This window comes from Triplophysa rosa, linkage group LG20 (assembly GCF_024868665.1).
Source record: "Triplophysa rosa linkage group LG20, Trosa_1v2, whole genome shotgun sequence".
NCBI classification, from domain to species: domain Eukaryota; kingdom Metazoa; phylum Chordata; class Actinopteri; order Cypriniformes; family Nemacheilidae; genus Triplophysa; species Triplophysa rosa.
In genome coordinates this window covers 17797443-17811859 of record NC_079909.1, presented here as the reverse complement: position 1 = coordinate 17811859, position 14417 = coordinate 17797443, and the positions used below count along the sequence as shown (strand labels likewise).

The 14417-nt window shown below is 38.3% G+C and overlaps 3 protein-coding genes across 3 annotated transcripts; 1 reads left to right on the top strand and 2 right to left on the bottom strand.

Annotated features, from left to right (window-relative positions):
- The first annotated feature begins 1782 nt into the window (after nt 1–1782).
- her15.1 (hairy and enhancer of split-related 15, tandem duplicate 1) lies at nt 1783–2781 on the top strand. Its single transcript, XM_057362404.1, has 2 exons — nt 1783–1887; nt 1995–2781. The coding sequence occupies exons 1-2, from the start codon at nt 1831–1833 to the stop codon at nt 2403–2405; spliced, it is 468 nt and encodes a 155-aa protein (XP_057218387.1). The 5' UTR covers nt 1783–1830; the 3' UTR covers nt 2406–2781.
- Nucleotides 2782–6041: 3260 nt separating this feature from the next.
- On the bottom strand, nt 6042–7073 carry LOC130571436 (transcription factor HES-5-like). The gene is made up of 2 exons (XM_057362392.1): nt 6989–7073; nt 6042–6881 (listed from the first exon to the last, which is right to left on the bottom strand). The coding sequence occupies exons 1-2, from the start codon at nt 7043–7045 to the stop codon at nt 6471–6473; spliced, it is 468 nt and encodes a 155-aa protein (XP_057218375.1). The 5' UTR covers nt 7046–7073; the 3' UTR covers nt 6042–6470.
- Nucleotides 7074–9938: 2865 nt separating this feature from the next.
- Nucleotides 9939–11145, bottom strand: LOC130571340 (transcription factor HES-5-like). Its single transcript, XM_057362237.1, has 2 exons — nt 11032–11145; nt 9939–10935 (listed from the first exon to the last, which is right to left on the bottom strand). Exons 1-2 carry the CDS (start codon nt 11077–11079, stop codon nt 10690–10692), a joined length of 294 nt encoding a protein of 97 aa, XP_057218220.1. The 5' UTR covers nt 11080–11145; the 3' UTR covers nt 9939–10689.
- Between the last annotated feature and the right edge of the window lie 3272 nt (nt 11146–14417).

Sequence of the window (14417 nt, the reverse complement as noted above, 5' to 3'; positions counted from 1 at the left end):
CAGAAGACCAGATGGTCTATTGAGAGTGGAGAATAATGAGGCACGCTGCACGGATCAGCGGCAGCAGGGAGGGACGCCTCTCTCTCTCTCTCTGAATGGGACTGAAGTGTGGGAAGCAGAGACACACCAGAGCTCTCACACATTCCACACTGGAGAGACATGCAGCTGGACACACCGACACAACCACTGTTTGTGTGTGTCTATTATTCGTCTGAATGATGAGAGGGTGTATGGAGGAATGTCGGCTTCTCATTCTGAAACTATCAGCGTCATCTGTCAGCATGACTCACGGTTTGGAAGAGAGTCTCGAAGTGGTCAAAGAGGCCAAAGAAAGAGCGAGTTTCCCTCCAAAAGACATCTGGTGTCCAGTTAGAAGATTGCTCACAAATAGTTTTGCGTAAGTTTAGATGAGATGCCGTACAAATGCAGAAATGGTGTATAAAGTGAGTACCCTTTAGAAAAATAGGTTTCTGTTTTTATTTCATACTTTATGTAGTTAATAGTATAATTGTAAGTGTACTATTTCAATATTACTTGAGACTAGTCCACTTTTTATGTAAGGCCATGTTCAAGCTCTTCATGTGAGATGTCGGTGCAGATGTTGGGGCACATGCTCTTTTAATGATGGTGAAGAAGAGAAGGGAAGGGAGGGCGCTGGGGCAGGTGATGCGAGAACACACGTGTCTTTCAGGCCGTCGGCGTCTCTGATCTGAGCAGCAGGTTCAAAGGCTGTTTGCGGAGAGATAGAGGAGGGGCTCGGCTCTATTGACTTGTATTGAACGTGTGAGCAGGATCCAGCCCGACTTTCCCACACTGGCTGTCCATTTATTACCCAAAACTCTGTGAGGACGGGAGGGGCCGCTAACAATAGAAGTGTGCCATCGTTGAGAGCACGGGATAATTGTGCTTAATTGACATTCGCAGCGAATACGGTTCAAAGTGAACGAGATTGAAATATTTGTTAAAGTATTTTAGATTTAATATGTTATTTTATATGGAAGGGAAAAATATGCTGTCTTAAAAGGTCAAATAAAATAAAAATAAAATAAAACAAAATGTAAAATAAAATAAAATAATAGAAAAAATCAACCTACATTTGTATACAATAATGTTCACATTTATTTATTTACAAACATAGTTATAAAAACATTTAAATGTTTTAAACATTCCACTAAGAATATAAAAAACTTGCACTTTTAAACCAATGTTTTAGAACATTTAATGCATAATTGTTTTGACGATGCTCTTTTAATGTTACTGCAAGATTGTTTTGGATAACTAAAAAAACGTTCAGAGAATACTCTTTTTCCCATTGCAATAGGTATCAAGGTGAAGTTTTGAAGTAATCAAAAGCTTTATCATTTACACCTTTCAATTTGTTCATCAGCTTTTTGGTTCGTCGAAATGACTCTTTTATTGTCCTTTAAGCCAGCTGCTGTACTGAATCTGTCTTTGCCTGATAAGGTGTGTAATGTCTTATCTCTGTCTTCAGCATCTCTTGGGAAATTATCACGTGTCCGCGGCACCCATCTGCAGAAGTCTTATCAGCGAGAGGTGAGGTTCCCAGGTAATAAAGAATAACAACCTGCTTGTGTTCAGTATGCTCAGACCATTGCCTGTGTGGGAGCCCTGAGGCCAGTTTACCATGAAATAATTGATGCCTCTTCTATTGTCAGGGACGCTACACCCACTGGCCTCCGAGTGTGGGAAAGCTAATCCTGACTGGGACTCATGGCTTTGTAATGCTAATGAGCTCCTATAAATAGAGGAGTGAGACCCTCATTCTCAACACAACCGACTCGCTCTCCTCGGAGAAACATCGCTGAAAGAATGGCTCCAACTTACACTACTGACTACTCCACACTTTCCAACAAAGATAAGCATAAAGTAAGTATCCTATACTTCATGCGTGACTTTAATCTTCTCATGAATTCTGTCATGCATTTTAAATCCAACGAAACAAATTCCTAACCGCATCTTTTTTTCCTCATCAGATGAGAAAACCTGCCGTGGAGAAAATGCGCCGAGATCGCATCAACAACTGCATCGAGCAGCTCAAAACCATGCTGGAGAAAGAGTTCCACCAGCAGGACCCAAACACCAAGCTGGAGAAAGCCGACATTCTGGAGATGACCGTGGTCTTCCTGAAACAGCAGCTGCAGCCCAAGACCTCAGCTCCACAGAAAACTCACTTTGACGGCTATTCCCAGTGCTGGAGGGAGACCATGAACTATCTGTCTGTCAACTCCAAGACGGACGGCGTTCGTCAACATCTGAACCGCTGCCAGGAAGCCCAGAGATCAGCTAAAGATGTCAGTCTCCTGTCTCCAGTCTCCTATCAGAGCAGCAAGGTCATCGTGAAGCAGGAACCGTGTGCTCACACACCTCTCTGGAGACCTTGGTAGACACTCAAAGACTTTATTACTGAAACTAGATGGTGGTACCATCTCTTATGTTGTAGGAGATATACATTTCCATTATCATGTTCATTTTGAGCATGTGTTCGATTGCTTCATATTGAAGTTTGAAACAGTTTTATTTTTAATAAGATTGTCTTTGCAAATGTATTTGCTGTGATAGTATGACGTCTGAGTTCAGGTGTCTTCCGATACTCATGTTTCAGTTAGAAACAATGGTTTTGCTCAGAATCTGAGCTTTGTGTATAATCTTATTGGATGTATGATTTGGTTTAGCCCTTTGTAAGGGTTACAGAAAAACAATGTTTGTTCTTGTGATGGCACTGAAGGTATGTGGACACCGTGTGTCTAACATTGCAAAATAAAAGCAATTCATTACTAAAAATCCTTTGAATTCATTTATCATTTATACATAACTTTTGATAAATTATGGTGATGATGCAACGAAAAATGACCAACTGACCATAGCTTCTAATTTATTACTTTTAATCTTACTTCTGACAACAGTAAAAATATATAATACTCTTAATATGCCCAAATTAAATGCATGTAGAAAAGTCAAAAGTTTGTGAGTCGTGTAGGCTAATTGGTCACACTTCAGTATAGGGGGCAATTCTCGCTATTAACAAACCATTAACTACGACTTTTTCCTCAATAAACTCTTCATTTATTGCTTATTAATAGTTAGTAAGGTAGTTGTTAGGTTTAGGTATTGGGTAGGATTAGGGATGTAGAGTATGGTCATGCAGAATATGTGCTTTATAAGTGCTTATAGACAGCCAATATGCCAATAATAGGCATGCTAATAATAACTAGTTAACAGTGAGAATTGCCCCCTATACTGAATATTATTTAATCCTGGAAATGTTTTAGTGACATTCATTTTCACAGTAATTTCTATTATTTTATTCTGTTATTATTCTATAATATTCACAATCAGTTATGTTTACAAACGCCTGAACACGATTTTGCAAAGATTTTGAAGTTTTAGGAAACAATTTCAAAGTTAGTGACCTCTAATTTTAGACGTTTTTAAGGTGCAAACCATGAACTATAATGTAACTGATGCTTTTTCTATCATTAAAATACTTTTGGGTGGTCACTGTTTGTCACCTCATTATTTTATGACAATTGCTATTTAATGAAAGGCTGCTTCATACAGTACCAACCTCATGTTACAGTTTGCAACGATGACACACAGAGATGTTCTCTTTACAATGCCTTTGTGTCGACCAGCATGGGTCTGATGCATCTGATGCTTTCCCACACTCACGGGCCAATCAGAAGATCGTCTGTGACATCAGATAACATCAGTGGCTTGGACCTGGAGAGGAGGGGGAATCCTGTAAGGAGATATAACAGCCATTAAATGTGTGTGTGTGTGTGTGTGTGTGTGTGTGCGTGTGTGGGAAGGGTAAACCCTACGGTATGGGGACAAAATGTCCCCAAAAAGATGGCAATATCCAAAATCCTTGTCTTTGTGGGGACATTTTTTGGTCCCCATGAGGAAACAAGCTTATAAATCATACAGAATTAACTTTTTTGAAAATCTAAAAGAGCAGACAGTTTTGTGTGATTGTTAGGTTTAGGGGTAGGGTTAGGGGTAGGGAATATCATATCATATACAGTTTGTACAGTATAAAAACCATTGCATCTATGGAATGTCCCCATAAAACATGGAAACCCAACATGCGTGTGTGTGTGCACTAGAGGTGTGCCGTCTCCTGATAACACCTCCTCAGAGACCAAAGGCTTCCCAGTGCTGTAAATTCACCAGGCACATGACGTCTACTGTATTTGCCCTCTAATGTTGTAAAAATGCGTCTAACCTTTACTGAATGCAGCATGGAAAGTGTGTCAGAAGCATCTTTAAATACATTCAGGCCAATCAAATCTCATGAAATATCTCTGTTTAACCCTTGTTGAAAACAGACATTTACATTTATTCAAGATAAACATGTTTTTGTTTTCACACAAAGATTTTTCGTAGTTTTTTTACAAAAAACAAATACCACCCTTTTTCAGAAATGTGATTTAGATAAACTACAATGGATTTGCATTACCAAAGCATTTGCAAAAACAAAAATGATTAAAAAAACAGCATAATATAAAGGTGTTTAAAAGGTTCTTCACAGCGATGCCATAGAAGAACCATTTTTGGCTCCACAAAGAAACATTTAGTCAAAGGTTCTTTAAAGAACCATCTCTTTCTTAACTTTTTATGATATGAAGAACCTTTTTTCACCACAAAGAACGGTTAACGGTTCTTTATGGAACCATTTGGACAAAAAAGGTTCTTCTATGGCATCGTGAAGCACTTTTATTTTTAAGAGTATACTTAGACAAAGAAAAACACTTAAAATAAGCAAACTGATAAAGGAAAATTGCTTTTAAATGTGCAAAAGATCTGAACCTCAGTAAAAACATATTAAGACATTTATTGGTTTAACATTAAATTATATTATATAAATATTATACATAGAAATAATATACATAAGATTATATATCTGTTTTTTTGTACCTTTGTTTTTATTTTATATGGCCTTGTTTAACACATTAATATGTATATAAATATAGTTATATCAACATTGTATAGAACTTTTAAATACATTTTATGAAGAATAATAATGGTTATGATGCCAAAGACAAGTGTGACAAAACATTTCTAAAGACTCAGGGACTTTCAGCATCACATGATCAGTGTCAATAGATCAATTCAAGCCTGCAACAAGTTGACTCAAACAACAAGCGAATAACCGTTTCCCAGGGGTCTCACATGTGAATTAGGGGCAATCGAAGGGAGGGGTCAGGGTTCACACTACCATACCTAATGGATGATTTAGCACGGCACACTTCCTTAATGTCTGATCTGAAACTGGAGCCCGACACACGAGTGTGGGAAATCCTGGGAGAAGCCGGCCCCACACGAGCAACGTGGCCTCCACCCCATCAGGCCGTCCAGCCCCAGCAGCTGTCAGATGAAACCAGAGCTGACAGCACACAGTGCCTATTATCAAGGGTTTTATAGGACAAACAGAGGCATTATGGTCCTGCGTACTTTCTCACACTCAGAACTCTAGAGTCATGCTGCTATCCTATACCCAAGCTCACTTCAATGTGTACAATTCACATGGCACTGAAGACATTTCAAAAAGTATATTTTGGAGGACAATAGTGTTGCACTGATTTAATATGTATATACAATTTTTATTTTCATTATTAATGCTATATCTATATTTATTGTATGCTTGTTGTGTTTTCTGTGCAGCTACTTTGAAACAATGCAAGTTGTAGAAAGAGGTATAGAAGTAAACTTGGGTGAATCTTAAATTGAAATGCTTTGGTTATACTTTTACTCAATTTTAAATGAAGAACATTAAGTTTATCTTTAAAACATGATATATTGTTAGCATCACAACATTATTTATGTGAAATAATTCAAATAATTTAAATGAAATGATCTTTTTGTTGCGAGTTTGTTATATTTGTCAACACTGAAATTAGTGTGAATGAATTACCATTGGCTAAACATGCAACCTGTTTGACTACGCTGATGATGGTTTGGATTTGTTTAAAAGCGTTTGTGTATAAAAGCCAATCAAGAATAAGATCGTATTAAAATAGGGTTTATTGTTTTGTGACAATATGTTCACATAATTTAATATGACATCATATATTATCAACATGTGAAAGTTCACATTCTTCTAAAGAAGAAACAACAACATGCACTGACGCATTGAGCAAACATCGCAAATAAATACTTGAACTCCACAGGAGTCAGACACACATCCCTCGACTCTTCATTGTGAAGATAACTTAAGTATTAAACTTAATGTCCATCCATGAGGAAAACCATAGAGGCATTACAAACAACCTCTTCTGATCACAACATTTGCAGAAGATTATCATTTCACATTGTGAAAACACATTTCCCTCCACGGCATACAAATACATTTTCAAAACAAATGTGCATTAAATATAAAGGACAAATCTCCTACAACATAAGAGATGGTAAAACCACCATCTAGTTTCAGTAATAAAGTCTTTGAGTGTCTACCAAGGTCTCCAGAGAGGTGTGTGAGCACACGGTTCCTGCTTCACGATGACCTTGCTGCTCTGATAGGAGACTGGAGACAGGAGACTGACATCTTTAGCTGATCTCTGGGCTTCCTGGCAGCGGTTCAGATGTTGACGAACGCCGTCCGTCTTGGAGTTGACAGACAGATAGTTCATGGTCTCCCTCCAGCACTGGGAATAGCCGTCAAAGTGAGTTTTCTGTGGAGCTGAGGACTTGGGCTGCAGCTGCTGTTTCAGGAAGACCACGGTCATCTCCAGAATGTCGGCTTTCTCCAGCTTGGTGTTTGGGTCCTGCTGGTGGAACTCTTTCTCCAGCATGGTTTTGAGCTGCTCGATGCAGTTGTTGATGCGATCTCGGCGCATTTTCTCCACGGCAGGTTTTCTCAACTGATGAGGAAAAAAAGAAGCGGTTAGGAATTTGATTCGATGGATTTAAAATGCATGACAGAATTCATGAGAAGATTAAAGTCACGCATGAAGTATAGGATACTTACTTTATGCTTATCTTTGTTGGAAAGTGTGGAGTAGTCAGTAGTGTAAGTTGGAGCCATTCTTTCAGCGATGTTTCTCCGAGGAGAGCGAGTCGGTTGTGTTGAGAATGAGGGTCTCACTCCTCTATTTATAGGAGCTCATTAGCATTACAAAGCCATGAGTCCCAGTCAGGATTAGCTTTCCCACACTCGGGGACAAGTGGGTGTAGCGTCCACAACAAATCAAATCAAATCAAACCATTGACAGCGCAAATCCCACGGCACTTCCATTTATCTTAGCTGGTATCACCCAAAATATTCAACAGGTCAATCAGTTTTTCCATAATGTGATTTTGGTCACGAAAATGACTTGAATTAAAAACTGCACGTCTTTGTGGGCAAGACTTCATACTTCAGCGTCAAAAATGTAAAGAGCTAACCAAAATACCTCAAATAACACAGTACAGTAACAAACGACAAGATTTTTAAAAGATAAATTGTTCAATTTTCAAAACCTTTAGAGAAAGATGTTCTACAAGACAATACACTGCTTTCTCTAGAAAAAAAAAATAATAATAAAAAATGGTTTTGACCACTAATAAATTGATTTAAAAACAAACAAAAAATTATTTACAGTAAATGGGCAATTCCACCGAATGAGTGTCAATTCTGTCCCCAGGACATAATATGTATAAATATGCTTAGAAACCATTTCAAAAATACATTTTATTATTAAGCAAAGTGTCCTACATACTATTCTAACTGCAAGCCGTTACATTTAAAAGATTGATAAAAACTACCTTAAACACTGAAATATAGTGTTTATTGCTTGTTTCCAGTCTCTTCACCATAAAATATAATGATTAAAATCTTTAAAAATATATATTTTGCATTGTTGTGTAACTCCATATAACATATTTGCTTCAAATACATTTACTTAAAAATATACTCTGAAAAACTGGGGAATTTCCATGCATAAATCAGTTTTTCAACGGGAAGTTGCATCTTTTGAAGGCCATGGGAAGAGCAAAGGTAAGTTCTCTCATTTTCTTTTTTACATATTTGATGAGATTGTAATGACCACTGGGAGCGTCGTTTTGAAAATACTGTCCCGTTACCTAAATTATTTCATGGATATCATTTGTTTAGTGTAAAAATGCACATATTTTGTTAATCACTAGAATTTGCTCAATTACTTGAGTTTATTCATGCTGTTAGCATGTACAGCATGCGGCTATATATCATGTATTTGTTAATATTATGCTAAAAACCTCAGTCCTGTTACTTCCAGTACTGCTATTTTAATGCATACATAATTCAACAGGGCCTACATATTTATGTTTACAGTTGTAAACACAGTAGCCTAGTTTGGTATAATGCACATATCTCAATTACAACTTTGATTTTATGTAGGATTTCTCCACTTAACGTTCAATGTCATAAACTTGCCTGGGACACAGAGTCGTTCTTCATGGCATCAGCTTCACCTTCAGCTACACGGATCAAAGACACTCTGAAGCGTGTCTGTGTCATTATAATATCTCACACAGACGTGTTGGTCTTGTCAACACCACTGAACGCTGTCAGGCACACTTTTAGTGGCCCGTGACGCTGTTTTCCCACAGCGGGAGACGGACGGAAGCCCGTGGGCTAAAACAGCCTCACCTTCAATTTATCGCGATTCGCGACTTTTGTTGCTCCCTCCCTGACTGACTGCGGGAAAAGAGTGAAATTACTCTTACCTCAGTTATAAATAGACACGTGTGCCACGATAAGACCAGCAGGTGACTTTATATTTATATTTCGCTATTTTACATTAATCAAAACGACCGTTCGTTTTCTGAGGCGCGAGGGGGTTCACGTAAGTAGGGAACGCTGCGTCACGTATAAGTGCGCGCGCACCTGCAGGCAGCCAACACAAACTTGTATTGCTGCAGGTTTACGAGCTGATCTTTATCTGTTTCGACAAAACTTCAGTGTTGTATGACTTATTGTATAATTTGTCGCTGTTTAATGCCACATGTTGTGCGATATTTGCATGTTCTGAATCTGTTGGATTTTTAGTGTCGTTTTTTTTTGGATCTTTGTTTATTAGAAATCGGTGTAGGGCGAGCATGACGTCATTATGAAATTCCGTGATTTGAGGTTGATGTAAGCTTTTTAATAATGAATTTTAATAATGATTTTTATCATAACTGATGACATTTTATTAAACATCCCCTGGATTTAATATGCTATTTAGTCTTACATCCGTGTTAATATGATTGAATATTATAATAATATGCACTGTTATGCAGATGATAGGCCTACTCAGATATATCTCATCAAGACCAGATGATTCCTTTCACCTTTCCAAATTGACAGAGTGCATCTAAGACACAAAACATTGGATGACAAGTAATTTCCTCCTTATAAATTCCAATAAAGCAGAAATATTACTTATTGGACCAAAGACACGTAAACAGAATATTTCGGATTATAACCTGCAAATTGAAGGCTGCACTGTTACTCCAACAAATACAGTTAAAGACGTAGGCGTTATATTAGACAGCAACCTGTCATTTGGAAATCACATCTCAAATGTCACAAAAACAGCCTTCTTCCACCTTAGAAATGTTGCCAAACTATTTCAAACTATTTAGACTGGTTTCTCCCGATGTTTTTTTCTCCATGTATTTATCATTGCAGTTTTGGTTCCTCGCCACAGGGCCGTGTTGGCTTGCTCACCAGGAGACTGCTATATTAGATTAGCATAAAGGTTCGGTACATTCCGTTAACATTGCTTTATTAGAATGATCTTACTTGTTCTACAAACACCATGCACTGTACTGTACTGTGTTTTACCTTTTCTGTGTTTTCTGTTTTCTTATTTTCTCCTGTAAAGCTGCTTTGGAACAATGCACATTGTGAAAAGCGCTATATAAATAAAATTGAATTGAATTGAATCAATGCACAACAGGTGATTGAAGAGCAATTTGATTTATTATCTCTAATGAGAAGACATGTTTTCCCATTACACATGTAATGTAGGTTATATTGATACAATATAAGTGTGTCATTTAAAAACTTTGATGTTACCATCAAAAATCCATATTCTTTATGAAAGAAACTAAAACATTAAACCAAACTTGTTCCAAAAAAAGGAACTATAGCCAAAATCTTCAAATGAGACATTACACTTTACCCGACAGGTTCAAGGTTAAGATAAACATTTAGCTTCAATATGAAGCACATGTTAATATTACTTAAAATAAATAATAAACAACCATCAAAAAAAGATGGGAAAATAATTTAGACCGTTGCATTTTTCTAACGTTTGAAGTATTCAAACAATGCCTTGTACATACACATCCAAAATGAATATTCACATTTTACATTTGTTCAAAACATCTAATGTAGTGAAGTAAAGCCTTCACTGTATCGAAAATCTTTTCAAGATACACGTTTTTCCTAAATGGAATTTGATAAACACTTTTTGCCAAAATATGAGAACAATTGGCAAAGTACATTCTGTCTAATGTAGAGTTTCAATGTGTTATCGGTTGTGTCTACCAGGGCCTCCAGATGGCGCTCTTGTTGACATTCATCTCTTTGTTGAAGGTGTGGTGGTGTGTGGAGCTCAGCGGAGGCAGGACACTTTCTCTCCTGATCTGTTCAGATGGTGTCTGCAGGTTCTGGAAGTGCTCCAGCAGTCTTCTCTGGCTCTGTGTCTTCTGTGTGTCATGTTAGGACAGAAAGTGCACAATGTCGTGGACACACCTGGAGAAGCCTTGATTGACAGCATGTGAACTGGAGTCCAGAACAGACTGCTGGTGTGTCAGGAAGCTGACTGTCATCTCCAGTATATCTGCTTTCTCCAGCTTGGAATCAGACTGCTGCTTGAGGAACTCTGGATCCAGAAGAGCCTTGAGCTGCTCGATGCTTCTGTTGATACGATCTCTGCGCATCTTCTCCACGATTGGCTTTCTCAGCTGAAAACAGAAATGAAAAGACGTTAAGTGACTTTGTCTTAGGAAACACGTGAGAGGTGCTAAAGTCATGTCGATGTAAGCAGGTGCTGAATGTACCTTGTTGTTGAGATGGAGATGCTCGTCTGAGATGATTGTAGGTGTCATGTCTGTATCTCTGTGCTGTAGATCTCTGTGTAGAGCGAGTCTGATTTGCACTGCCTGCAGCTCCTCTATTTATACTCCCAAATCTCCATATGAATGTGTGGAGCTTGAGCTCGCTGGACTTTCCCAGGATTTCTGGCCAATGGCAGAGCTTGGGGGGAAATATGGGGTGTCACATGTTAAATGATCCTCTATTCAGGACACAAAGCGCGTGTCTCAGGGGAGCAGGTGGAGGGGTGTATGGGCTCTTCTGTGAAAATGTGGGAAAGTGGTGACCCTGTAAAGAAATCAGATCTGCTGCCTGATGTTCACATCAATGTCACTCAATTAACACACACTCGTCTGAATCAAACACGTGCCACGCTGAGATTGAACTTTTTTAAAAGCAACACAGTTTTTTCCGCTAGTGCTAACTACAAATGTAAAGATGTGAAATGCATTTAACAGAATATTTATTTTTGTGTGCATTACATGTTTTCGTTAACTGAATAGTAAATCTACATATATTTTCTATATTACATATGTTATCTATATAAATGATCATATACCATTAACACCTCCTCTTGACATTCAACCTGCACTTAAGATCTGCGAAGAGGATGTTTGCCAGCTTTTCCGCAAACAAAAGATCAGAAAAGCACCAGGCCCAGACAATGTCTCACCCTCCTGCCTGAAAGTCTGTGCAGAGCAGCTGTCGCCCATCTTCACAAATATTTTTAACAGATCTTTGGAGCAGTGTGAAGTCCCTTCATGCTTCAAACGCTCCACCATCATCCCTGTACAGAAGAAACCCAAAATATCTGGACTTAATGACTACAGGCCTGTTGCTTTAACATCTGTGGTCATGAAGTCATTTGAGAGACTTGTACTGGCCCACCTGAAGGACATCACCAGACCACTTCTTGATCCCCTCCAGTTTGCTTACCGAGCAAACAGGTCTGTGGACGATGCAGTAAACATGGGACTGCATTACATCCTACAACACCTAGACAGACCAGGGACTTACGTCAGGATCCTGTTTGTAGACTTCAGCTCGGCCTTCAACACCATAATCCCAGACCTCCTCCTGCCCAAGCTTACCCAGCTCTCTGTGCCAACCTCTACCTGTCAGTGGATTATTAACTTCCTGTCGAACAGGCAGCAGCTAGTGAGGTTGGGAAAATTTAAATCCAGCACATGTACCATCAGCACCGGAGCTCCTCAAGGATGTGTTCTTTCTCCACTGCTATATTCACTCTACACAAACGAATGCACCTCTACAGACCCTTCTGTCAAACTCCTGAAGTTTGCAGATGACACCACAGTCATTGGCCTTATTCAAGACGGTGATGAATCTGCCTACAGAAAGGAGGTTGCTCAGCTGGCTGCCTGGTGTAGTCAAAACAACCTAGAGCTGAATGCATTCAAGACAGTGGAGATGATAGTGGATTTCAGAAGGAACCCTCCATCACTTCCTCCCCTCACCATCCTGGACAGCACTGTGGATACTGTGGAGTCATTCAGGTTCCTGGGCTCCACCATCTCTCAGGACCTGAAGTGGGAGTCCCACATAGACTCCATTGTAAAGAAGGCCCAGCAGAGGTTATACTTCCTCCGTCAATTGAGGAAGTTCAACCTACCACAGGAGCTACTGACCCAGTTCTACTCAGTGGTCATCGAATCTGTTCTGTGCACTTCAATTACTGTTTGGTATGGCTCGGCCACCAAATCAGACCTACGAAGACTACAACGGACAGTTCGTAGTGCTGAGAAAATTATTGGTGCTCCTCTGCCCACACTTCAGGACCTGTACGATTCCAGAGTGAAAAACAGGGCAAGAAAAATCATCATTGACTCCACACACCCAGCACACAAACTCTTTGATCTGCTGCCCTCTGGCCGGCGCTTTAGAGCACCAAACACCAGGACTTCCAGACACAGAAGCAGCTTCTTCCCCCAGGCAATCTCCCTCCTAAACAGATAACTGCTCCTTAAGAGCAATATTCCACTTCCACTACTCCTATAGTGTGCACTATAGTGCCTTATTATATCTACATCTTATGTATACATGTATATAACACTACCTCTACTTACTAAATTATCCATTTGCACAAGTGTACATACAATCTGTTAATATGTTTATTCTACTATATACTACCCGGTACAATGTCTCTTATATGTTATTATCCCCCATTTTCTGTAAAATAGTCTTTATTTTATATATGCACAATTTAGAATCTTTTAGACTGTAAATCGTATTATATTGTATTGTCATTGTGTTAAATGTCTGTACTAGAAGCTTCCAACACCAAAGAAAATTCCTTGTGTGTGCAAGCACACTTGGCAATAAAGCTCTTCTGATTCTGATTCTGATTCTGATATATTATCTATATAAATATAAATGATCATATGAAGAGTTTGGTTCCAAAACCAAAACCATATTTTTTTTGTTGTGTATTCCAATTACTGTCAATCAAACTGCAGTTGGTTTGTTTTGATATAAGCCATAATAACTAAAAACAAACAGCTAACTAACACAATAAAACACAATAAAAACATGATAACGTAATAAAAAACATGATTTTTGAAAAATTGGAGTTATCTCATTTTGGAACCAAACTCTTCATAAATTATCTATATAAATATAAATGATCATATATTATCTATATAAATAAGTTGTTCTTCCAAAGTTTAACTTTAACAATCATTTCAGTACTGAAATATCAGTAAATGTGATGCAGTATAGATGTTGTAAGAAGATATTGTGTCACAGCAGGTGTTGAGTTCTGTGGTCGTACCTGTTCTCAGGCTTGTGTTTCACACGCACGCACGCACGCACACAGCTGTCTCACAGCATATGAACGCTGATCACACGCCCCAGCGCTCCTGGAGCTGGTGGGAGCCACAGAGACACACGGCTTCCCACACTTCAGTATTCAACACATTCAATCACACATACAATAGAAGTGTGTCGGTTCCCACAGGGCTGGACTTCAAGAGATCTGGAGGGAAATACTTTTGGATGTATTTAATTTTTTTTGCTTTATATATTTATTTTTGTTGACATGTTTTTTTTTTTGTATGTTGTTTACCTTTTACCTTTTTATTTTTTCAATAAACGTCAATAAAAACATACATTTTAACCTTTAAACTTCAGTCCAACGCACTAAACAGAATAGAGAAAGTATTTACGAAAAATCTCCATCGTAGTGAGAGAACTGGAAAACTATATATATATATATATATATAGATATACTGTATATATAAGAGTCCTTATTAATATATTTAAACTTCAATGCATCAAACAGCATACAAAAAACATATTTTTACTAAATTTCTCCGAAGTTTTAAATACAAATATT

What these genes read in the sequence shown, in the direction of transcription:
- her15.1 (XM_057362404.1), top strand. Translation starts at nt 1,831, where the DNA reads ATGGCTCCAACTTACACTACTGACTACTCCACACTTTCCAACAAAGAT. An exon ending in CCAACAAAGATAAGCATAAA is followed by an intron (nt 1,888 to 1,994) that starts GTAAGTATCCTA and finishes TTTCCTCATCAG; the next exon opens with ATGAGAAAACCTGCCGTGGA.
- LOC130571436 (XM_057362392.1), bottom strand. Translation starts at nt 7,045, where the DNA reads ATGGCTCCAACTTACACTACTGACTACTCCACACTTTCCAACAAAGAT. An exon ending in CCAACAAAGATAAGCATAAA is followed by an intron (nt 6,882 to 6,988) that starts GTAAGTATCCTA and finishes TTTCCTCATCAG; the next exon opens with TTGAGAAAACCTGCCGTGGA.
- LOC130571340 (XM_057362237.1), bottom strand. Translation starts at nt 11,079, where the DNA reads ATGACACCTACAATCATCTCAGACGAGCATCTCCATCTCAACAACAAG. An exon ending in ATCTCCATCTCAACAACAAG is followed by an intron (nt 10,936 to 11,031) that starts GTACATTCAGCA and finishes TTCTGTTTTCAG; the next exon opens with CTGAGAAAGCCAATCGTGGA.